The sequence below is a fragment of the Microplitis mediator genome, chromosome 10 (assembly GCF_029852145.1).
Source record: "Microplitis mediator isolate UGA2020A chromosome 10, iyMicMedi2.1, whole genome shotgun sequence".
NCBI classification, from domain to species: domain Eukaryota; kingdom Metazoa; phylum Arthropoda; class Insecta; order Hymenoptera; family Braconidae; genus Microplitis; species Microplitis mediator.
The window spans coordinates 20,796,109-20,822,527 of NC_079978.1; the positions used below are offsets into that span (position 1 = coordinate 20,796,109).

At 35.0% G+C, this 26,419-nt stretch overlaps 1 protein-coding gene across 4 annotated transcripts; it reads left to right on the forward strand.

The window, feature by feature from the left end:
- On the forward strand, positions 1-25,977 carry LOC130676430 (baculoviral IAP repeat-containing protein 6). 4 transcript variants are annotated; one of them, XM_057482615.1, is made up of 21 exons: positions 1-278; positions 728-1,047; positions 2,580-2,824; positions 2,927-3,287; positions 5,041-7,688; positions 7,784-8,008; positions 8,206-8,460; positions 8,980-9,253; positions 9,321-9,476; positions 10,614-10,919; positions 11,133-11,993; positions 12,066-12,280; positions 12,350-12,600; positions 13,862-18,572; positions 19,622-19,758; positions 19,837-20,076; positions 20,273-20,494; positions 20,907-22,918; positions 22,997-23,185; positions 23,243-23,377; positions 24,719-25,977. In XM_057482615.1, the coding sequence occupies exons 1-21, from the start codon at positions 101-103 to the stop codon at positions 24,971-24,973; spliced, it is 14,196 nt and encodes a 4,731-aa protein (XP_057338598.1). In that variant the 5' UTR covers positions 1-100; the 3' UTR covers positions 24,974-25,977. The 4 variants fall into 4 exon arrangements, with proteins under 4 accessions (XP_057338598.1, XP_057338599.1, XP_057338600.1 ...); XM_057482616.1 differs by having other exon boundaries at positions 2,954-3,287; XM_057482617.1 differs by lacking the exon at positions 20,273-20,494 and having other exon boundaries at positions 2-278.
- Positions 25,978-26,419: the final 442 nt, after the last annotated feature.

The window sequence follows — 26,419 nt, forward strand, 5'->3', positions numbered from 1 at the left end:
CTGACATTCTACTAAAACATGGTGACTGTTGAAACGCCATGTTTTTCGTGATGTACGAACATTAGACTATTTTTTGAGACTATTTATTTGTATTTACGAAATGGCTAATGATGATTCGTGTTTATTAAAAGAAGACGGCTATCTTAATGTAGATGCTGAATGTAAAAGTATAATCTATCATCCTAATTTAAATGTATTGCTCATTACAACTAGTAGTGCGCAAGTATATGTGTTTGATGTCAATTTCGGGGTAATTCTACAACGAAGTATCTTATCAGGTAAAATCTTTATCCATAATTATTTCTTTACTTTTTTTACATCACTCCCGGGATTTATAATTGTCATTTTTTTTATCCGATGTCGAGTTCAATTTATTGCCATTCCCTCCTCCTTTGGCTTAACGTGCATCAGAAATCTTCCATTATCAAGGTCATTCATCTTTGCTGAGAATGCGTGATTTTAATTTTCTAATTCTGATGCCAATTATTCTGATAACTTGACAATTTTAATTACTCCTTTTAAATTCAAATATTTATATTTTAAACTTTTGTTATTCAAACACAGAATACTTCCGTCTTGGTAACCAACAAAAATTTTTCACCAACGCATTATTTTTTTTATTTCATGAAATTATTTTTCAAAGAAATTTTGGATTTACAAAAATTATTCTAGTGTATGACCTTTTAAAAAATTGAAACTATTTATTATTTTATTTCCTCAATTGCAGATAAACCAGATGGAAAATTACAAGGAGTTTATCTTGCCGATGGCATAGACAAAATATTATACACAAATGGCAAAGGAATCGGTGTTAGAAGTGATTACAATGGTGTATTATTATTAGACACCATTTTACAAACACCTGTATCCAGAAGCGAAGATACAATAAAATTAGAACTTCTGCTTTCCGAAGCCTGTTTGCTGCATCAGTGTCTGAGACTGGTTGATCTTCCGGGAGTTGATCACGTGCAAAGTGTCTTACAAGAATTGTGGAATAAAATTCTTGTTGCACAAGAAACTCAGAAAAAAGGCATCAAAGCTCAAAAAGTATTAATTTATTTTATTTTATTTTATATACAACTCAATTTTCCAAAGATTTATGATCCTGAAGTTAGCAGACATCTAATTATTTTTAGATTTTATTTGAGACGGTAAATTTGAAAAGAAAAAAATTTGAAAAAATTGCACCTGTAGTTTTTAAAATTTTCTACATGTGCATATTTTTATTTTTTATTTTTTTGTAATTGATTTGTTGAAAAAAAAATCCGAAAATTTTTAAATGTCTGCTAACTTCAGGATCATGAAGATTTCATATTTCGTATGAATCTCGTTTTTGTATTTGTCCTCATGGATTTTTTATAAAATTTCAAATTTAAACTCATCAAATATCAATAGAATTTACTTCGAAATTCATCTAAAGTTTCTGATGTAACTTCGAGTGGAAACGAGTTCCAAAAATTGCGACCCGTGATTAAAAATGATTTTTGATCTGAGTGAATTCACGACGAGATACAACGTTGGGCCTAAGTACTAATCCTTGTAGATAACGACGAATGTCCTTCAGAAATTTTCTTACGGAAGATTTAAACAAGACTAGAAAATCATGAATTTTGTAAATATACTTCCCAAAAATTTTATCGTCTTGCTTGAGATTCTTCTTAAAGATTTACGGAAATCTGTAGACACTGCAGCAATTTTTAATCAGTATACAAGCTATGTAACAATTTCCGGTCAGAGTTGTTGCAGAATTGCTTAAGATATCAAGTTTCTTTATCTCTGAGTCACTCTACACTCAGACGCAGTCCCTCAGAAACTCAGTGGTCCTCATTTAAATTTACGGGGTAACGGGAACCGATTTTCAATTCAATTTAATTGACGGACCAACACGAAACCTAAAATAGAGTCTTTAGCGTTTTTTAAAACCTTAACACAGGGCTAGAAATTTCGTATTTTCAAAAATTATAATTCGTCTTCGAGAAAAATTGTTTCAAATTCTCATTTACTTTGCGAGTGCAACAAAGATTGTCCCGTTTATTTTTCTGAGTGTAAGAAAGTTCCGCTAGCGCAAGCGATTTACAATTCTATCACTCTATAAAATTATATCGAACATTAAGTCAGTACTTGATCCAAAAATATCAGATCATTAATTTTTATTGCACTTGAAAGTGCCTTCAATTATCTATAATTTTCTCTATTCAACTCATTGCTTAAATAATTTTTAGTAGAGTTCATACTTAATGAAAATTTTTACTAGAATTCATATTTCATACAAATCTAACTTTTGTATTTATCCTCATGGTGGATTTTTAGAAAAATTTTGCCACAGTCCATCAAAACAGTCGAGTGGATTCCAAAAATACCATTCGTTCAAAAATTTAGAAGTATTGCGTATTTGAAATTTTCCAAATTTTTTTTTTTTAATATTTTATCTGAACGTAACTGAATTTTTTACTCCAGTTATTAAAGTCAATACTTAAATTTAAATAATTTATGTAAACTATCGTGATTGAAACTTCATGTTATGAATTTTTAATGCTGTTTACTATTTCATAATCATTATTTTAATAAAAAATTTACAGTGGAATGTCGTTTGTCTCGAACTGCCCCATGGTGTTCTCAAGCTGGTATGCTCTGGATTAGTGACGGAATTGAAAAAACAAAATAAACATATACCAGCATTACCAATTGCTTCCGCAATCAATGAACGTCTTAACGGCCTACTTCCTGGCTCAATTTCGGAAAATGGACCAGCTGACAAAGTTCCGATGTTCAGTGAAGCCGCCCGACGAGAAACATTTTTAAAATGGCCTCACATGAATTACAAGTAAGTTTTTTTAAATCAAGTCAATTAAATTTTATTATTTTATTTTAATGGAAAAAAAAAAATATATATACATATATATATTTAAATTATTATTACTAACAGATTTAGTAACCGAGAAATGTTTCTCAGGTGGGCTTTGCCTGGTCAGATGGCACAAGCGGGATTTTATTACGAACCGAACGCAACAGCTCAAGACAGGGCGATGTGCTTTACATGTAACGTCTGCTTGGTATGCTGGGAACCGACTGACGAGCCTTGGTCTGAGCACGAGCGTCACTCGCCCACATGTCCATTTGTCAAAGGAGAGTACACACAAAATGTTCCTTTATCAGTAACTCTTGCGACAGCTCCAGCATGCGAATCACATGTAGAGATCATCAGTACAACCAACGTCACTGGACTTATCGCAACGGCAACTCACAGTGGTTTCGTTAATATTTGGAATATCAGCAGTCAGTTAAAGGTACAGTATATCCTCCATTTTTTAGTAGATTTCATAGATATCTAACTATTGCATTTGTCTTCATGACGGAATTTTTAAAAAATTTTACTACCTCTGGATTCAGCTTGACAAGCTGAGTCAGAAAATGCATATGGTTCAAAAGTTCGTATATATGTGTATGTATTTATTAGGGTGGTCCGTTTGGAACGACTATTTTTTTTTATTTCGCTCCCACTGAAAAATATTGTTGTAGACATTGAAAAAAAAATTCTCTGAAAGTTTTAGCTCTTAATTTTAATTTTAAGTAGTTTACATTTGATTTTAAAGTTTTCCCATTTAAAATACATAGGAAAGTTGGGATTTTTTTTTTAATTCTCTATAACTCAGCCGCATTTTAAGTTATCGGATTGCCGTTTGCGGCATTTTTCAGGTAATTTGATACTCTTCAAAAGTCTCCTTAATAGTTTTACTCGGACTCTAATTGTTTTTTCTGTATTGGTTCTGAAAATAATTTTTTTAATAATAATTTGTGTTTTTAGTTGATATTAACTAAATAAAAAAATTTGAAGAAAAAGTGCAGATAACGATTTTTTAGGAAATTTTATTCGCTACAAAAAAGGTCCTTTTAGTTAAGTGGCTCAAGTTCTTCGTTCACGTGATATAGAGATTTCAGTAATTTTGTAAATAAAATATTTGTCAAAAAATTCCACCAAATGCTATTTCATTTCAATTTTAAATCAGTAAATAATTTTCCTTTCATTAATTTAATCCAGCCATTAAAATCAGAAGGGGTTAAATTGATGAACTTCGGAAAAATTTTTAACAAATATTTTATTTACAAAATTACTAAAATCCCTATATCACGTGAACGGAGAACTTAAGCTACTTAACTAAGAGGACCTTTTTTGTAGCGAATAAAATTTCCTAAAAAATCGTTATCTGCACTTTTTCTGTAAATTTCGTTATTTAGTTAATATCAACTAAAAACCCAAATTATTATTAAAAAAATTATTTTCAGAACCAATACAGAAAAAACAATTAGAGTCCGAGTAAAACTATTGAGGAGACTTTTGAAGAGTATCAAATTACCTAAAAAATGCCGCAAACGGCGACCCGATAACTTAAAATGCGGCTGAGATATAGAGAATTAAAAAAAAAAATCCCAACTTTCCCATGTATTTTAAATGGGAAAATTTCAAAATCAAATGTAAAGTACTTAGAATTAAAATTAAGAGCTAAAACTTTCAGAGAATTTTTTTTTCAATGTCTACAACAATATTTTTCAGTGGGAGCGAATAAAAAAAAAAATAGTCGTTCCAAACGGACCACCCTAGTATTTATATGATAAAATGCGGGTTGTCACAACGATAGGGTCCACAGTTTGATCTCAATGAAACTCGAAACACATTTTCTGAAGACGATTTTTGAGATTAAGTTTGAATATGAGCAAAATCGGTCGATTAGTTTAGAAATTACAGCATTTCGAAATTTCAAAAATTCATATTTTTATGGCTAATTTTTATGTCTATATATATGCCTAGACCAAAGAAATTACTTATCTTACTACTCATTAAATAAAATTTTGTTATTGCATTCGTTTTTGATGACGTTCAGAAAAACTTTTTTGCGGTTTTCCCAATGCCTCCGATACCGGCTGTACACTTTTTACATATATATCAATGTATACATATGGATGTCATGAAATCTACTTCCATTTCAGCTGTCAAATGGCCTTTTTTTATTATCATAATTATATACAATTTTTTTTTTTTAGGGTGAAGTTTCTTTTTACGTGACATCGTGTAATCAAGAAACCAACAATGAAGATTCTCTGCAGTTTTACGCTACGAAAAATTTATCAAATACTTACATGCCAAATCTCAGCTCTGAAACCGATTCTTTACGTGATTTTACAAGTATTAATTTTTATAAGGTTCACTTAACGGCTTTATCAATTATAGGCGGTCCAAAATTATACGTAGATGAAGCTAAAGTTAGTAGAGGAGAGTCAGGTAATCTCAGTACAGTCGAAGATCATACAGATTTGAGCATAAAACCATGTTTAGTATGCGGAGTTTCTGTAATTAATTCTACCAGCAGTTCATCGCAGTTACGGACAATGGAAAATGTATGGGCAGCAACAGATATGGCAACATCTTCATCGTTAGTTCGTGCCATGAATAGTGTAAATAGCGCTGCCAGTGATAGTTTAGACATTATGAAAATTGCAAGCGATAAACACGAATCTGCTGAATCACATTATTTAGTTGTTTATGATTTTCATCACAAAGCTGCAACGCCAGTATTGAGCAAGGATGTGGCGGATAAAGATTTCAAAAATAAAAAAATACCTTCTGGTACCGGAACCAGCTCTAGTTCAACAAGTGGCCGCCAGGATAGTCTTTATCAGGAACTGTGTATGAGCAAACTGCTTTATGAAGTTCCTGTAATTGAAGAAGTTGTAGATTCCGACATGCTAGTGGGTGCACATTTTGATGGAATATTTTCAAGTAAAGACGGTAGTTTGAGTGCATCATCATCAAACACTCTGTACCCAGCCTCACTTGGATTGTATGTACAGCCTCCAGCGACAAGTTCTCCGCCTTATGACGCTAATTTCAATCCTATAAATGAACCTGATCAATTCGCTTCGACATCAGATGCCTCGGAAATTCATAAAAAAGTATCGGATGTAAAAAAAAACGTACAAGCTGATCCCGTCGTTTTACAGAAGTTGTTCATTAATGCAGATCCTTCTCTACGAATTACTTTCGTCGGACCTACTAAAGACCAGAAGCATCTGTATGTCGCGCTCACCTGCCCTGCAGTAGATGCTGCAACAGCAGACTTACCTGCTAACACAAATAAAATGGATGTTGACGAAGAAAGTGAAATTTTTTCCTCAAAAAGTTACATGTATTGGGACCAAAATGATCAGTCATCAGAAAATAAGTCGGTTAATAGTGAAAATCATAACGTTGAAGACACGGCAAAAGCTCTGCTGTTGGTTTATGCTTTAGATTTTTCCGAGGAAGTTCCGCAAATTTTAGCTGAACCTGTTGTTAAACGGGAGCTACCGGCAAACCAAACACCAATAGCTCATGTGTTTTTGCCGTTACAAGAAAAGCACAAATTATATTCGAGTAAAAGCAATGAAGATATTACTGCACCCCGGGGTCAAGTCGCTTTGGTCTGCCGCGATGGAGTGATAAGATTACTAGACTTGGCCACCCTGAAAATAGTATCGGAGTCCCGATCAGAAGGGGATAAATTTATATCTGCTACGTACTGCAGTCGACTGGATCGATTGTGTGTTTGCACAAGCAATGGAACTCTGCGATTCTTCATTACATCAGACGAAGATGATTCTTCAGAGGAGAAGGATGAAGTTGAGGACGTAAACATGATGGTAACAGAACCCGGAGTACTCAGTCATGAGCAAGCGGCTCCAAGCACCTCGAGCTCTTATCAAGAATCGATAATCGCGCACAGACCTAATTTGACTCGCTCGGATTTACAAAGTTTATACGACTTGACTCGGTTTGACAGAAATTCTCCAGCATACAGTGCGACAGTGCCCTCTTGTTGGAGTGAAATGATGCAGGCTCAGAGACAAAGACGTTACCCACAGCATTTACATCAATCTGAAAACCAGCATCACACACGCACATGGCGACTTCAGAATGATTCAACAACCTGGGATGAACATATATTTGAGATCACGCTGCCCAGGAAAGTTGTTGGAAACATTGGACATGTAGATGTTCGATTCAATCTCCACTCCCCCTGTCTTGAGCCGCCTAATATTCAAGTGACTCTTCTTAAGCAAAATATCACGGGTCTTGGGCATCAGAAACCCTCATTGACTCCCGTTGATGAAAAAATCCAGTTCAATTTGAACAATGACCAGAAAGGGGAAAATCCCATCATCAGCGAAGAATTTCAGCGGCACTACAACACGGAAATTCTCTGTGGCCCGATAAACTTGAAACGCTGTATAGATCTTTCTGATCATTCCGGGTGTGTAACTCTTACCAGTCCAAAGCTATTTCGTACAAAAGCAAGGACACTTCTTGTCCACATTAAAGCGTTTATTGATCTAGCTAAAGATAGCGGAGCAACTACCTCAAAATCTAGAGTTAATCTATTTGATAACAAACCTCCAACATCGAAGAAACTGAGAATAGATGATGCTGGGCCTTTTTTCCCGGGCACGACAGTTGAAAGGATTGCCACCAGTGCTAATAATAAAAAATTGGAATATTACATTGGATGCGATTGGATTCATGAAATATCAATCACTGTGAGAACTGTTCAACCCACAAGTATTCCGAACGAGCGCGTTCAGCGATGGGCGATGTTAGACTCATCTTTATTCACTGAAAATCTATTGAATATCGCGTGTTTGCAAGGAGTCGATGAGTATGTGCTACATTAAGAATTAATTTTTAAAAAATAATTAATTTACATTATAAATAATTTATTTTATCCTTTTCTTAATTTTGTTTTGATTATAGGTCACTTATCACGCAATCCCTCTCATTAGATATTCTAATATGGGTAACATCTATCAGGCTATCAAGACTTCGCGTCGGTCGAAATGTCACGGAAACAAAAGCTATTCAATTGGATACCATTCAGTGCATTCAATCACGTCTACCAAATCTTTTGCGAACGTGTATTTTTCATGCCGGTAGATCTATAGCTCACAAGTGTGTTAAGTTGATTGTTATTTGCAGTGAGTAAGTAATTGTGACATTTTTAAATTATTTAAAAGTTGATAGGGTGTGCGAATAGTTCGAGTTTACGAAAATTTTTGTCAAATTAAACATTTGAAAGCTGATCAAAATTTTCACGATTCGATTCGAACACGATTCACAGAGCCCTGAAAGTTGCGTTATTATAAAAATTAACATAATATTTTTACAAACTATTTCAGAGGTTTACGAAATCTAGACGATGTTGCTTTACATTCATTTGACGAAGCTGTATTATCTGTTCTTGTTACACTGTTGCCATCAATAATTAGTATCCAGTGGGCAGGATCTTTACGTTGGTTAACAATTTTAATAAATCGATTTTTACCGCTCGATCAAAACCACAGCGTCGCAAAACAATGTATTACAATTCTTCAACGAATTGCTGGAGAAATGTCTAATCGAGTTGACCCATATCATTTATTACTTGCGACTAGGTAAGTCATAAAATGGTATATTACACACCCAGAGAGGAAAGTAGATCATTCCAACCCGCGTACTTTTCTCTGTGGTGTGCATACTTTTTATCAGATCTGCGCCTGAAAATTTAAATTTTTACCTTTGCTGAAAGAATAGCGCATGCGCTAGTAGTAGAAAACTTTTTTCCCTCTAAACAGGGCAGGAATTTAAACTTTCGGTGCAGGTACACGGAAAAAAATAGATAGTACTGGCTACTGTTCTGCGCAGTAATCGACGAAAAATCTAGAGATAAATATATTTTATTATGACTGATTTATATTAGAACAGGAATGAGTCATTGCTTAACACGTACTATTACTTTTTGCACAGTAACAGTACTCAGTCCTGTTCTAACACGAACTGTTACTAAATTCATGTGTCTTTAGTGTCAAGAATGGTAAAGACACATATCAAATATGCGCAGAAGTCTATTTTTTCCATGTATGATTAAAAAAATAAAAACTCAAATAATAAATGAATTGAAATTATATTTTTAGATTCGGTTTATATAATAATCCATTTGAAACAAAATTATTTGACATCGAATCTCCGATGCCTCCTAAAATCAATTCCTTGCCATTGACTTATGCATCAGTCGTAACTGGTGAGCAGACAACATCATCTGCAATGGCATGTAGCGATTTATATTCACAGGACAATATTGATTTACGGGATTTATTAACTCTACCAATGCATTCAAACAGTGAGCTTGTTGTACCGAACAAATTAAAAGCTCTTTATACAAATCACAGCATGACGGGTCTATTAGAGGTGATGATTATTTACAAACTACTTGGTCTGGGGTTTTGAAAATGTTATTAACTTATTTATATTTTAGGTTGAACCGCTACATTTTACTTGTCACTCAGTTTCTGATGGTACTAAAATGGAAAAAATGGATCCTGTAGGAAATACTGTTGACTTTGCAAGTCTGTATGACAGCAACGTAACGAATAATGGTGTTCCTGACTTCAAAACTGTTCAGTCAACTTATGTAAGTATTGTTTATTTTTACTAAAACTCAATTAAATTGAAAAAATCAATTATTAAATTTTTTTCGATTCTGCTATCAGAAGCTTTTAATAAATAAATAGCAAAATAAGTAAAATAATGATAGAATAATTTTCAATTTTTTAAATTTTATATGTAGGGGAGGGAGGGATAAACATAAGGGTAGCTAAAAATTTTTTCTATTTTCAATATCATTAAGAAAAAAAAAGATTTAACGTATTTGAGTCCCCGAAAATTTACTTTCCTGAAATTCCCCGTTTTGTCCCCCCCCCCCAACCCTACTAACACATGAATATTTATATACATGAAGGTAATGTAAATATACCAAAACGTTTTGCTGAAAAAGAGCTCAACGTGCAAAGATGTTAGAGATCCATATCTATATTTAGCGTAAAAATCAATCAATTGCATAAATCGATAGAGGATTACAATCTTTACTACAATTTTCTTTGTTTATCTTGTAAACTTAGCAGATGATATATTATTAACTTTCGAATATCAATTTTAGTCCAAAATCATCTTATTATTAATTGAAATTTTTTTATAATATGAAATTAGTGTTCTACAGGTATCTATTCATTTGGTCGAAAGTGTCTGCATTTGAGTCTAATTTCATCAGAATACTGAATTTCCATAGACTTTCCAGACACTTTCAATTTACTTCTTATCTAGAGCATCTAAAATACGGTTGATCCTATCGGTTGCCCGAAAAGTTTCTACTTTTCACCCAAACACACACACAGATTACCCTGATATGAACACACGACAGCTTCTTGAAACTAATATATAAATATAAAAGGGTTATTCATTTCCGGTAGTTTTTTTTTACACACCAAGCAAAATATTGTCTACAGGTTGAAACAAAAATTCCCTAAAAATTTCAGCCCTACTTTAAATTTTCTAAATGATCTAAAAATCATAGGGAATCTGTCTATTTTTTTTCAAGCCTCTAATACTTAACAAATAAATATAAAAAAATAAACGTACGGTAATTTTTTGTTGAGGTATAGAATTTAAAAAATGACTAAAAAAATAAGAAAATTATATTTTCTTTATTTTTTTGAGTTGCATAGATTTAATAATCACTAGTTGCTGAAGATGATAATTATAAAAATTATAGAGCTTGGATGGCGAATCGCTAGGGTCAAACTTAAAAACTGCGTGCAAACAGAACTTAAAAGATCTGCTCAGTCATTGTAAAGCTGAAATCAATAAAATTTCAACGACACAATTGTCGATTATATCTGACGATCAATCGGATAGTGATGAAGTGCACAATATGACGAGAGATGACCAAAAGTGCCACGTCAATCAAACTGATTCATCTAATTTACACATTTTAACTTCCTCCATTATAAAAGAAACGTCTTCCGCGTTGAATAACATTTCTACTACACACAAAGTCGACGATAATCATATAAAAAAGGTTAGACTTAATACAGCTAGGTGTCTCTATCTCTACGCCTATATTCCTTTTATTTTTTCAAGGGGTTTGCTTATAGTATACATTATCTTACACAAAATAAACTCTCGTTGTGTTTAGATCAATATGTTCATTCATCATCATTTCACTAATTACTTTAAATAATCAACAAAAAAAAAAAAAAATTTATAATAAAATTCCATAAATTTTTTTTAGCGCGAAGAAATCAATTTCCCATGGGCACGATTACTTTGTCTGCCGTCACAGCAGGCTTTAGTCGTCGAAAGAATGCATTCAGGAGCACGACGATTCATCGTTTTAGATTTCGGTTCTCCAGTTTTGCTCACTGACTTGATGATTCCTTCATGCAGTGATTTGGTTTCGCTCTCAATAGACATCTGGACTAAGAGTGAAGAAAAAGATGGCATTAGACTTGTCGTTGCTGGTGACATTGGCTCAAAACCCCTTGTTGTCAATGACCTTCAGCCTCCCCCAGTATGTAGATATCTTAAAATAACAACAATAGGCCGATATGGAATGACAACGACAAGATGTAAAATACCCTTAGGAATGTTTTACGGTCACATTGTTGTTCTGCCAGGAGAAGACTACTCTGAAATGTTTTACACCCAGCCAAACAACGTCAGTCAAAATGACACGAACCTCTTAGCGACAATCGATTCTCAGTGCAGTATATTGTCAACTTTGGCTGAAGACATTCAATGTCGGTTCAGCTTAGCGATTGAAAAACTGAAAGCACTATTAGATCCGTTACTGTGCACTGAAACACCCAATGTCGTGCACATGCAGCACTATCTCTCTCGAGGTAAAAATTTAACAGATAATAAGGAACAGCCGTCTGGAAAAATTTTGACAACCTATCAAGAATGTATTACATTCCAACATCAATTGAATATCGTACGCGGGGTGTGGCGTCGTCTAGAAACCTGGAAAGGCGCTGAAATTCCTTTGACCAATCAATTGTCAAGTGTTCCAAGTGATAAATTGAGAATTCTTGGGGAAACACTTTCAGATATTCTTCTCTACACTTTATATGAAATTGGACCGATTCCAACAGTATGTATTTTAAAAATTTTTCTGTGCTGTAAAATTGCATGATATTATAACTGATGAATTTATGAAATTTAGGTTCCGCCGACTTTATGTGAGATTTTTACTCCCGCGATTTGTGAAAGATTTTTTCACTCTATTTGCGTAGTGACACCAGCTCCACGATTACAACTTCACGCAGTTGCACTCTTAGTTCGTATGGCTGGTCACCAGCCATGGTGGGGAAATTTTTTATCCAATACATTGGTCAATTTATATTCAACATCTTCGACATACATTTTTCCACAAGACAGGTATGTCTGCGTAAAAGTTAAAAAGTTTTGATTTATACATTTAAAATTTTAATTGAAATAATATTTCAGGGTATTTATATTATTAACATTCCTCGGACGAAAATCACTCACTGCGGGGACTAGTAAATCGTCAGTAATTGATGCTATGGTTCGAACATTAGGAAAATTTTTGAGGCCGTTGTCTGATTATCAACTTTCAAACACAACTCAGTTAGATGTAGGTCTGATTGGTTGGATTCTTCTGTTTTTGTCTGTATGTTTGGATACAACTACAACTCACTGTACATACTCTGAAGAAAATGATAAAAATAAGGAACAAGGTATGATGTGTTTAGTTAGTAAATTATTGCACACCTCAAGCGCGACGCGCCATGTGCGCCTTCGATCGAAACTATTTTTTCGACTAATTCACTTACGTTACCATCTCTACTTTTTTTATTACACTAAAATAAGTTAAATTGTATACTAGTACAAAGACAATTTATTAAGCAATAATTGCGACCCGGTACTTAATTAATTCATTATTCCATTGATTTAAAATGAATTATTTTAATCCAGTACCAGTGCTGCCAATTGTCCTGCATGAATCTTCAGAACTACGATAACTTTCGAAAAATATAATAAATTGGCCTAATTTTTTTTATCAGCTTTGTATCTTTTGTCGCAAGAACCCTTTTGAAAATCTCTATCTAAATCCTTTTTGTTTAAGGCCATTCTCAGACAGTGCCTCCCACTTTTTAAAATTTTTCAATGGTTTTCAACTGTCATAAGCGTATCAAATTTTTATCAATTAATTAAAAAAAAATTTGAACATTAATTGAAAAAAGGACAACGTAGTCGTAATTTCGCCGATATATAGATTAAAAAAAAAATTATTTACACTTGATATCAATCAAGAGTTAAACAAAATTCGTTAAATAAATTTAAGTAAAATCGTCATGTCAATTTTACAATTCGAATTTTTAAATTTTATTGGCTAAAATTTATTCAACAAATTTTGTTTAACTCCCAATTGATATCAATTGTAAGTAATTTTTTTTTAATTCTGTATCTCAACGAAATTACGACTACGTTGTCCTTTTTTCAATTAAGGTTTTAATTTTTTTTTAATTAATTATTAAAATTTTAATACGGTTATGACAGTTGAAAGTCATTACATATTTTTAAAAAGTGGGGGGCACTGTCTGAGAATGCCCTTAATTGTAGTTAATAAAAAACTGAAAACCGGTAATTAATGAAAAATTTAGCTGCCATTTTTTATTTTTATTATTGTTATTATTTTTTTTCTCCACCAACTACTGGCAGCAGCACTAGTGTGACAGTAGGATTAAAAAATAAAATGCGACATCTAAGAAAAAAAAGGCGGAATATTTAAAAAAAATTTTAATAATAAAAATTAAACTGAAAAAAAAATTATCATTACTGGTTGAGGTGTGCACTTTTTGATTTTCCAACATTTTTCTTTTATTATGTTTTTTCAACAAATACATTATTGCACGCTTCATAACGCGAAGCGTTTGAGGTAGTGCATTACTCTCAACATGTCAAAGTCAAACAATTTTTTTAAACTTTTATTTAAAGGTATATCTTCCTCTCGTTGGGAGTTTTTGCAAGGCGAATCAGCCATGCAAAGGAAGTACGTGAATGCCAGTCGTACAAGTGCGTCACGAAATTACCGTAAAAAATTACAGAAGCGACTCATGCATCACAAACAACAACTGCATGATATTGATCAAGGCAAAAAGTACATCCACGTGTCATCTTCCCAAGGATTAGTTTGGTCAAGTGGGCCGCCTATTTCCACCTTGTCGAACAAATTAGAAGTTTTGAAAACTCACGAAAAACATTTAAAGAAAACACTGAAACAGCATTCAGCGTTTCGGCATTTCAAAGACATGATAAAACGAAATGATTTCCATCACGTACCCCGATCAAATCGAACCGCCAGTGCGTCAAATTCAAAGTCAGATGCTCCTGAAGCAGATGTAGACAACCTACTAAATCTGTCATACTCATGTGTGTTACCGGTTGCACGAGGACTTATTGCTTTAATTTTACACAACACAGCAAGTGTAGATATGTTTTTATTATCATGTAAAATAATCGCCAAGCTTGTAATATCAACCAGGCCTACAATTAGTTTAAGTGAACTTATGACAGAAGACCAACTATTTAAACTGATAAAATTAGCTATGAGCAAATCGGATGCCGCCTGGATGTCACATGCAGTTTCTTGTCTTTTACAAGATTTACTCGAAGGCGGAAGACTGTTTTCTAAGCCATGTTCAAGCCAAGAAAACGTACAGACCGAAGAAAGTTTTGATGCCGTTGAAAGCGAAGAAGAACAAGGAGGGGATGATGATTTGGCAGGAACTGCGAGAACAAGTGGATCTGGAACAACTTTAGGTAACGATGAAGGATTCGCTGAAGGTGAAGTGGATGAGGATACACAAGATAGTCTTCCTGCTGTACCACCAACTCCATCAACATCAAAGTCAAATGGATTTGACTTGCCATCGTTATTAGAATCCGATGACAGCGAGCTTGAAGATTTCCTTGATGACATTCTAGAGAGAGGAAGAAATATGTTGAAGAAAGGAAATTCCGTTCCCAAGATTCCACCGTCAGCAAGTTCAGGAATATCTTCAGCTCTTGATGCTCGGTTAGAGTACGGAGTAGAGATGGGAGTAGAAATAGCCTTGAGAAGATATTCAACTTTAGGAGCATACAATTTACCATTGAGCATCAACGCACCAATCCAAGTGCCATCAGAAACCAATCGTTCAAAACAATTTTCGTTAAGAAATGCTGGATCTACTGAAAGGAATCAGGAAGCAAGAACACCTACAGATTTAGCATCATGCAGTCTATCGATGCTGATGCGATGCTTCGATAAAATATTTACCGATATGTCTTTTCAAAATTCTGGCATTAATTTAGAGTTGATACTGCAGTTATGGTTAACATTGAATTTAGATGCATCGAAAAATTCCTCTACAAATTCGTCAAACCAATTTGACCCATCATTGGTACCAGTTATCCCCCTCAGCTCAGCAGCGATTTCTGGTCTTATATCGACGCTTCTTTGGCATCCTGGAATTTCTTTAGGTGCTTGGTGCCTGGCCCTGCAAACTCTAACACTAGCAAGTAATGAACCGATGCCGAATAATCATATTGACCCCAGTATCAACACTCCTTTGGACGGATTGCTGGGCGGCATGGCTTGCTGCATCGTAAAAAACCGCAACATGGGACCTGTACTTCTGCGACTTCTCTCTGGCAACGGTTTAAATATTGAGCCACGTGACAAGCAGTACATGATCGCCGGTCCTAAAGTAGGGGAAGCATTGCAGGAATTTTTGCTTCGACTTGAGATGCGTTGCGATGTAATAACACCGGGAAGTGTACTAGGAAATACTCTGAAAGAACTTTTGCTGTGGGTAGTGTATGAACTTATACAGCCAGGGGGTGCACTTGTTGCTCGCCGAGGTCCTCTCGACGCTCAATGCATTCTCATTACATCTCTTATCAACCTAAATTTTATAAACACAGATCTAGGAACTGCCATGAGTATAACAGAGTGCGTTGGAGTTTTAGTATCGACATACGTCCGAACTTCGAGAATCGGTGCGCAGTGCAGTGGAGCTGTAGACTCGACCAATCAATCTGGTGGTTTCGGTGGACTGTTTTCTGGGATTCTTGGTGGGACAACCAAACAAGGGCGACCTGCATCCTGGGACGCACTTCTTGTTGCTCTTGTAAAACTAGTTTGCAAACTCGTTCAAACCCCACTGCCTAGTGCTCGTGCGTCCCGGGTTGACAATCCAACGAACATGGAAGTTGGTGACTTGGCCCAAAAGTCAAGTACCAGAGACATAGATCAGTGTGAAAAATCAAATATATCACAAACAGATGAAAGTAAAGTCGCAGAACAGCAGACATCGATGAAATCAAATCAAGGTGTGACTTCAAAACGTCGCCATCCCTGTGTCGCAGATACAGTTCTACAACATGAACCAACAATGATAAGATTACTTGGAGCACTAGGATACAGTACGAGCTCATCTCTCGCAATGTTATTTGGCGAAGATCATACATCTAGTACAGTTTCTGAACTCGGTGATCCGAATTCTATTCCAGATGCTACCTTTCAGCTTCTGATAACTCTTACAAAAAAAGCAACTGATCCACGATTAGTTTTGAACCCCTTGTATCGCTACTTATCATCTTCTCATGAACAAATAAACGGGGATGACAATTTCGGTGTGATGCAACTTTCAGAGCCACTTCTTTGGTACATTTTAAAAGTTCTAGATAACGAAGCATCTCTGGCGATATTTACTGAAATTGGCGGCGTAAAAATACTCTGTGAAAATATGGTGAAGTCTAACAGCACGAATTACAGAAACGAAAATACTAGTATGTTAACACCAGGGGTTATTGCTCTTGTAATGCAGCATCTTTCAAATGTACCAAATCTGGCAGTAGCTACTGGCGCGACAAGTAAAAAATCAACGAGTTCTTTGGAGTCGTATGAAGACGGCTTACTAAATTTCGCGCCTCTCGGCACAATTTCCTGGATAAAACCAATGGTGGAACCAGCAGATGTATTGATTCAAAGCGCTGCGCCTCACAGACGAGCACGAACTGCCGCTTGGTCTTATCATTTTTTCCCAGGTGAAGCTTGGATTGATCTCACAATTACACTTCCCTGTGCTATTCTTTTGAAAGAAGTTGAGCTCCAACCTCATCTCACAGCACTAGTTACCTGTCCTTCAGCAGTAGCACTCGAGATTTCTCGAGACGGTAATTCTGATTTCACGCCGATTTGTCCTCCAATGCTTACCGCTGGGTTGACATTCATTCGACTCACTCTAGCGCAACCGGAAGTAACATCAGCAGTTTTGGTGCGTCTTTATAAGCCTCGAGATTCCACAAACATCAGTCTCAGTCAAATTAGGATACTAGGAACGACAGCATTTGGAGACATTAAATCACGAAATGAAACTATTGATGAAGAAAAACTGACTAAGATGAGTCTGGGGTGGCTGAGGCTGATTCATCAATGCTTGTCAGTCAGCGCATTGTCTTCATCATTATCTCAGAATGTACTCGACTCTGCAGCGTCAGTTCCAGGTCTTATTGGAGCCTGCTGTACTCTTTTATTACTTCCAGCACCGTCACTCTTCACCCCAAACTTGGAGAGAGTTTTAATACAACTTGGATTGCACTCTCGTGAACTTGGACTACAGCTAATTAGTTTACTTTTGAACAATCGATGTGCTCTGCTATTCCAAAGATCTTCATCATCCCAGAAAACATCAGTAGTGCAGTTGATTATAGAACTACTCCAGCAGTTATGCAGCGCCCAAGATGCTGATACCGAAGCTCGAATCACTGCCGTACTTACATGGCTCCATACGTCTTCAATAAGTAGCATCTCACAAACTCCACGGGACAATCCAAATATTGTCAGTCCACCTGCAGTTTACATTCATTGCATTTCAACAATTATTTGGAAGGCCCAACAAATTGAAAACCGTACCTACGACTTGGAGAGTATGCTAACTGATGATCTTTTTAATTCTCTTTATCAGTGGACTCTTTCTTTACAATCAAACTCAGCATTAAAACAAGCAATCGATGCAACTCTTTGTGCTTTTTGTTATGTAAGACCATCGTTATTCCCAACGCTTCTGCAAAAAATACGAATTCTTGTCCCGAATTTGGCGACAGATCAATTTGCATCAGTGTCAGATGACCGTAAAGAAAGTGATGGACAAACTGATGACAAAAAAAGTGAAGCTAATGTCGAAGAATGGTACTGCCGATTGCATTTATCAGAATGTAAGCATCTGGAATTGACAGAAGGGCAGCTGCTGACAGTCGCAACTGCGGCACGATCAGTGCCGGGGATTCAACAACTCATCGATTCAGGTCTTCCATCACTTTTAGTTACGACAATTATAGACTTTTGTAAGATTCATATGAAGGTTATAAAAGAGTTGAACAGTATGATCCATATTGATAAATGTCAAAATATAAATACTGTACATAGCGGGCTGACTGATAATGACAAAGCTGGCGAAGGAGTTTATCAGAGCCACAATACAAGTGGGCTGAACATGTACAATCCTGATAGCATCGCAACAGTAGTTGAATTTTTAACTCTTGTGTGCTCAGAAGGAAAAATGCGAGATTGGTTGGGTGAAGAAGGCCGTGGTTTTTGGTTACCTCTTGTTACATTATTAAGCAGCAAGCCTGTGGAAAGTCCATCTACTTCTTTTGCTAAGTAAGTGATGTTACATAAATATTTTGCTTTTAAATACACTGGTCACAGAAATTAAGGGATAGAAAAAAATCCGAAATTTTTAGGTGATTTTCAACATGCTGTAACTCGGTAAAAAATGGTCGTATAAGAAAACTAAAAAAAGCAAATTGTAGCCTCAAGTTTCTAGTTTTCAGATCTGGACCTCAAAATTTTTTATCATGTACGGTTCCGGAGTAATCATAAGAAAACCAACGAAAAAAAAAATTTCAAAATTTTTGCTGGTCTTTCAATACCTCTATGGGCGACAATAAATTTTTTTGAAAATCCGACTGTCTGACTTTTCTCGGAAATTTTATGCCCTTTAATTTGGTGGCCTTAAAAAGTCTCTACGACGATTTGGCGCCGAGTTATCATTGATCAAAGCAAAAAAGTCCATTTTGGCTTTGATGATCAATAACTCCGGATGTATTGGTCGTACAGAGAATGGAAGCAGGGTTTTGAAAACTGGAAAACATTCTCTATAAGGCAAAATTAGTGGCATTTGATAGAAAATTTTTTTTTAAAGCGATATTGTTTGGTAAAAAACAGGTCAAAATTCACAAATTTAAGGATATTCGGAAATCTTGCTATAACTTTGGATATAACGGTTGGATATTACCGAGTTACAGCATGTTGAAAATCACCTAAAAATTTCGGATTTTTTTTCTATCCCTTAATTTCTGTGACCAGTGTATAAGGTAAGAGACCCAGTACTCGATCAAGGAACTAGTACCCGATCAAGGAACTGGTATCTGATCAGGGAACTGGTACTCGATCAGGGAACCAGTGCCCGATTGGGGAACTAGTACCGAAGCAGTGCTGCCAGAACGTGCGATATTTTTACCCCCTCCTGCCATTACACTCCATGCTACTTCACCACGGGAAGGAGAGATCGCACGATCTGGCAGCACTGTAACTGAAGCAGGGAACTGGTATCTAATCAAGGAACTAGTATCTGATCGGAAAACTAGATCTTTTACTTCATAAAAAATATATGGTTTAATAATTTCGTAATGTTTTAAATTTTTCAGAATAAATGTATCATACACTAAATTAGAAAATGCTGTAATTAAATTTCTATCCAAATGTTGTTGGTGTCATCCACGTAATCAAAAGTTACTCGCTGAATTATTGACTGATGTTATTTTACAAGAGCGGATTTCTCCAAGTAATTAATAATTCATTAATAAAATAATTATTTCTACTATCATACATTATAAAAAATGATAATTTTTTAACTGTTTAGTTGACGTGAGATACCTACATGGTATTTCTGGATTTACTAGACGATTGATCCTTCAGTTACTACTAGAAGAAGAGAAAGTATTAGTGTCTGTAGTGTCAGATACTCCCATGTCGAACTATGCATCAAATCAAACTGTACCGTCAATGTTTCCACATCCAGCTCACCCTCTAGGGTATTATCACCAACTGCTTTACATTTCAACCCACTCAACAATGGCAGATATTTTACAACAAGTTTCAGGTAAATGACAATAATTTTAAACCTCATCACGTATATTTTCTATTTTGCTCTTTGAAATACGCCCCCTCCCTCCCCCAGCGACTATAAAAGTTAACATGTTCAAGAATATGGTTTTTTAAAATATTCGAAAATGTTTAGCGAATACTGTCTATGTAATTTTAAAAAAATGTAACAAATCACCTCCGTGGTAACACAGGTTCTTGGCTCACTTTGCTACTGCCTAATAACTTTAAGGAAAATGAAACTATTACCAGTGGAACAAATTGTTCACGAGAGCTTTGGGAATCTAACTTGGTGTTGGTGGTGGACAAACTGAGTGTGGCAGCTGGAAATACTGCTAAGGATAAACGAGCTAAAGAAGCCTCGAATAAATCACAAGCTCGCGGACCTACCATAAGAAAATCCCGTTTAGGCTCGGGTATGATTCCATAATTGGTTCAACTATTTTATTTTATTTCACAGTGAATTCGTTACTTTTTATTTTTGTCTCCTTATTGCACACCTCACGCGCACTGTGTGCATCTTACGATCAAAACTATTATTGTATTATCATTATTTTTCTTTTTTTTCTCCACCAACTCTGGCAGCAGCACTAGTGTGACAGTAGGATTAAAAAATAAAATTCGACATCTAAAAAAAATTAGACTGAAAAAAATATTAATAATTATCATGAGCGATTGAGGTGTGCACTTTTGGATTGTCCGACATTATTTTTTTTCTTTAATGAGTTGTGTTACGTGCTCGATTTAAAACTTTCTCCATTTTTTAAATGTCCAAAATTTTTTAACGGAAATTAATTAAATATTTTCTTTTACTTTATTTGTTTTTAGATGTAACATCATCGTCATCAAAAAATACAAACACCTGCACTCAAGACAATTCTATTAATTTGTCAACTCAACAATACCTATCACACTCTTCTCGACCTAATGTTGCTTTGCCGGCATTACTGAGTATCGCCCAACTTCTTGCAATAGCAGAAGACAGTGGGCTGTCTCTATCGAACCCGTGTTTACACCTCGTGCTCCACCAGCGTAGCAAAGACAGCAAAGATGATTCTGTTAAAGTAGAAGACAATGAGTTGTTGAATTATCGTTGCATAGAAAGTGCTCTAGGTGTTTTCAGTGTTAGCGGAGGTCTAGCAGCACTAGCAAAACATCTTCCTCTTATTTATCCTGATTCAAGCCGCCCTCCAGCATTCATCGAAAAGTCTTCGCCACCTGAACAACCAGATGCTGAGTGGGTGAAAGTAGAAACCAACGAAGAAGTTTATGAAGATCTAGAGGAAGGTGGAAATTTACATTCATCTCGGGCAACTTCTTCAGTTCCCCACGTACCACTACATTCCTTGACGGCATTTGGATTATTCCTCAGACTTCCTGGTTACGCTGAAGTATTACTAAAAAACAGAAAACAGGCTCAATGTTTGCTGCGATTAGCTCTAGGTGTAGTAGACGACGGAGAAGGTGGCGATGTATTCAGCTCACAAATAGCTGGCTCTTTACCAACGCTCCCTTTCCAAGTTTTGAAACAACTATTGAAAGCAACACCACTGACGACCGACGACGGGTTACTACTTCGACGAACTATGGTCGATATTGGCGCAATTCTCTTACTGCTTAATTGCTTAGCGATCTTCACACATCAAACTGGACACAATGAATTGTTGGATCAAAAGATAACCCAAATTGGTAGTCGTAATGATGATAAATCTCATTTATACTGGGCCAAAGGTACTGGGTTCGGAACAGGATCAACCCAACAATCTTGGAACGTTGAACAAGCGCTGTTACGTCAGCGTTCTGAAGAAGAACACGTTACTATTCTTCTTCGAGTATTGGCCAGCTATGTAGGATCCGGAAGCCAGCCACAACGTGAACTTCCTGCCACATTCGCCGAGCTTATAGCCCGATCGTGCCTTCTTCCAGCTCTATCCTCGTATTTGAGAAACGATTCAGTCTTAGACATGGCACGACATATTCCACTGTACCGTGCGGTTCTTCAATTACTCCGGTCAATGGCATTGTCTACACAATTAGCTTCACTTTTACTGCCTAGAGTTGGTAAATCAAATGATCCATCGATTGTTTCACTTCTTTCCACAATGAAAGTTTGTGTGGATACATACGTCCATAAAATAAATCGCTCGCGTAGTAACAAATTCAAAAGCGGTCTTAAATACCCAGATGATACTGAGCAAGACGAAGGATTAGCGACATTGATACCTGACATTCAGGAAAGTGCTACGGTAGTACAGAATGCCACCTCAAGACTTGCTGTCATTGGGGAAGAACTGGTCAGTCCCAGTGCTGTTATCACTGAATTACCTCTTAAATCCATAGAGCAACGATACCTTGAAGTAATGAAAAATCTTCAATTCGACACGTATGAAATGATATCTGAGAATTCCGATGGCGGTGGTTACCGATTTGCAGTGTCTTATCATTTTGAATCAAACATGAGAGCAGCGGGAGACAGAAGCCATCCTACAAGGGTCAAAAGATTAGCTCAGGAAGCCGTGACACTGTCGACTGCGTTGCCATTGTCGTACAGTAGCAGCGTGTTTGTAAGATGTGACACTGATAGACTGGACATCATGAAAGTTCTGATAACCGGCCCTGCAGAAACACCCTACGCAAACGGTTGCTTCGAATTCGATGTTTACTTTCCGCCAGATTATCCCAACAGCCCGATGTTGATAAATCTTGAGACGACTGGCCGACACACTGTGCGATTCAATCCTAATTTGTATAATGATGGTAAAGTTTGTCTTAGTGTATTGAACACTTGGCACGGCAGACCGGAAGAGAAGTGGAACGCTCACACCAGCAGTTTTCTACAGGTAATGTTGGTAAAATTACGTGGTTAGATCATGTCAATTCAGCTTTATATTTAATTTTGTTGTTATACTTTTCGACAGGTTTTGGTGTCCATACAATCATTAATTTTAGTACCGGAACCCTATTTCAACGAACCAGGATACGAAAGGTCTCGAGGTACTGCTAGTGGTGCTCAATCTAGTCAAGAATATAATGCCAATATTTGCTTGGCAACTGTAAAATGGGCAATGCTGGATCAAATTAAAAATCCCTGCCCATGTTTCAAAGAAGTAAGTCATTTATAATCCAAGTTTTTAATCAGAGATTACAATGAATACAATTTCCAGGTAATACACACGCATTTCTGGATAAAGAGACATGAAATAGTAGCTCAATTAGAAAGCTGGATTATGGACATGGAAACGTATGGATCAGATAAACGTTCAGCTCGTACGATTTCTCTCAACGCCTTGGCTTTAAGGGTAAAAATTTTCAGACCAATTTTCAGTACAGTCGAATTTCATTAACTCGGACAGTTTCTCTACAGAGGAGTGGAAATTTTGAGTTATCGAATGTCCCTTCTCCTTTAAAGGATAAACTACACGCATGCGCTCTTATATCTACACTAGACTGATTCAAATAAATCGAATAATTTTTTTTTCCTTCATTATATCGAAAATATTGTTGGAAATGACGAAAAAAAAATACTGTGAAAGTTTGAGCTCTTAATATTAATATTAACAACTGCCGCATCACAATTTTCTATTTCCCGTTTAAATAACATGGGAAAGTTTATTTTTTAAGCTTTGGAATTTTGTAGCTCACGGTGGGACCAATACTTTTGAATGTTCAAGACATATTCTTATGGGAAATTTGACGCTCTACAAAAAAGGTCTCTTATAATTTTTCGATATTTTTATTTCTTCAAAAGTAATTCGAAGTTAAAGTTAGATTGACGATAAATTTTTACATTTTTAAAAATTTTTGAGGCAACCATCAACTTTATCCGAAAATTTTAAAGGACATTTTTTGTAGAGCATTTTATTTTCTATAACTAATCTCAGAAAAAATTTTCGATATTTCTCACAAGTCGTAAGTTATTTGCAATTAACTGAAAATTTTCTTAAATAATCTAAATTTTGTTGATTAAAATTAATTATATTAAACTTTCAGTTAATTGCGCATAACTTACGACCTGTAAGAAATATCGAAAATATTCTTTGAGATAAGTTGTAGAAAATAAAATGCTCTACAAAAAATGTCCTTTAAAATTTTCGGATAAAGTTGATGGTTGCCTCAAAAATTTTAAAAAATGTAAAAATTTATCGTCAATCTAACTTTAACTTCGAATTACTTTTGAAGAAATAAAAATATCGAAAAATTATAAGAGACCTTTTTTGTAGAGCGTCAAATTTCCCATAAGAATATGTCTTGAACATTCAAAAGTATTGGTCCCACTGTAAGCTACAAAATTCCAAAGCTTAAAAAATAAACTTTCCCATGTTATTTAAACGGGAAATAGAAAATTGTGATGCGGCAGTTGTTAATATTAATATTAAGAGCTCAAACTTTCACAGTATTTTTTTTTCGTCATTTCCAACAATATTTTCGATATAATGAAGAAAAAAAAAATTAGTCGATTTATTTGAATCAGTCTAATCTACACATATGATGTCTATATAAATATACAGAGACATCATCGGGTGGGAGACAGCGTAGCTCGTAGTGGGGTCAAGATTGAGGAGAAGTTCCGAGTTAATGGAACTCGACTGTAATTCCAATAAAAATTTATTACTGTCTAAAATATTTATTTCCTTTTACAGCGACACTATAGACTTTTAAGAGATGTCCTCAACAAACTGCCAACACCCAAGGGTCTTGAAGATCTCGTAGAACCTTTGCAATCACCTGGCTCACCACTAGAAATGTCAGGAACGCCAAATACCCCACCAACAAGTACAACGTCAACGGCGACAATAGCTACTCCAATAACAAATGTAGGTAGCAACAATCATATTCATAATGAAATTGATACAGATGTTGAAATGGAGAAGATGGTATCAAACGTTTGTGAATAACTGATTAAAGTTGATAGCAAAGATTGTTGGATATTTTTAAAAGTCTATTCGTAGTGTTATGAACAATATGACTGAAATTAATGTAAGATTAGAAAAAAATATCATATTCGACCTGAATATTTCATCCACCCGGTTAACAAAAATTTACTGATAAAGAGTCTGTCGAATATCTCAAAGTGAACAAGTGAAGAAAGAGATCATAGTTGTAAGTTTTTTTTTCTTTTAAAATTCTTTCCTTGTTTTTTTTTTTTTTTTCAATATTTATTATAAGTTTTTTTTTTTATAATTTGCTAGTTAAAAAATACTATAGTTTTCTATTTGAGCTGTGACTGTAAAGTTCTTTTCTTATGTTGAAATAGATAATAGTAAAATTATTACAGTACTTTTCAACATCTAAATACTTGATTAAGTGTGAAAGATAATTTAAAAAAGGATAAATATATATAACTTTATTTGGTTGCTTTGATAACAACGTATATGTACACTATTTATTAATCTATACTACTTAGGTAAATTTTAAGTGTAAAAGATATTTATTATACTTGTTCTTTATTTTGGTAATATCCTGTTTATATGAAGTGACCGAAAAAAAGTTTAAATGAATAAATTTAAATAAAATATTTGATAAAGTCACACATGATATTTTAAATTACTTCATTATGTAAGACATAAAAATCAAGAGTACATTGTAAATAATTTGCCAATAAGTTTAACTAAAATAATTACTTACACGAATGTGTTTCTATTTTTAAGAGTAAATATGATTAAATAAAAGTTTCAATTAAATAATATTAAGAGATAAAAAAATTTAAAAATACGCATTAGAATAAACGATTATATACAACTTGCGACTATTTTATCTGAATAGTTCAATCGACAAGTTCTTTAAATTACAAGTGTCTACGTATAACATATTATGTTGATAGTTTATTTAAGTTTAATAAACAATATTATTTAAATCTGTCTTTATTTATTATGCATCTAACAACTAACTTTTTAACTTCCCGCTAAGAAAATCGATGATTTTCTAATATTCGGGAAGTTGTTGTTTTCACCCCGATTTTCGAAAATCGAGTTTTCATCAGATGTCGATGTTTTGAGGTCCTAGGACGCTATCCCGACTATTTTCAGAATGATGTCCGAGTGTGTAAGTATGTATGTATGTGTGTGACCGGCTTATAACTTTTTAACTAATGAACCGATTTGGATGGTTAAGGTGGCAATCGAAAGAGCTTGTTGGCCATCAACTTTCGTGAAAATTTTAGATCACTCAATCAAGTAGACTCGAAAATATTTGTGAATTACGAAAAAAACAAATTTTTTTTTTTTAGTTTTTTATTGATTTCTCAGAAACGAATTGAACGATCGACTTCAAAATCTAATCAGCTCTAGAACTTAATAAAACGCGTCGATCGCCACCTCAACCATCAAAATCGGGTCATTTGT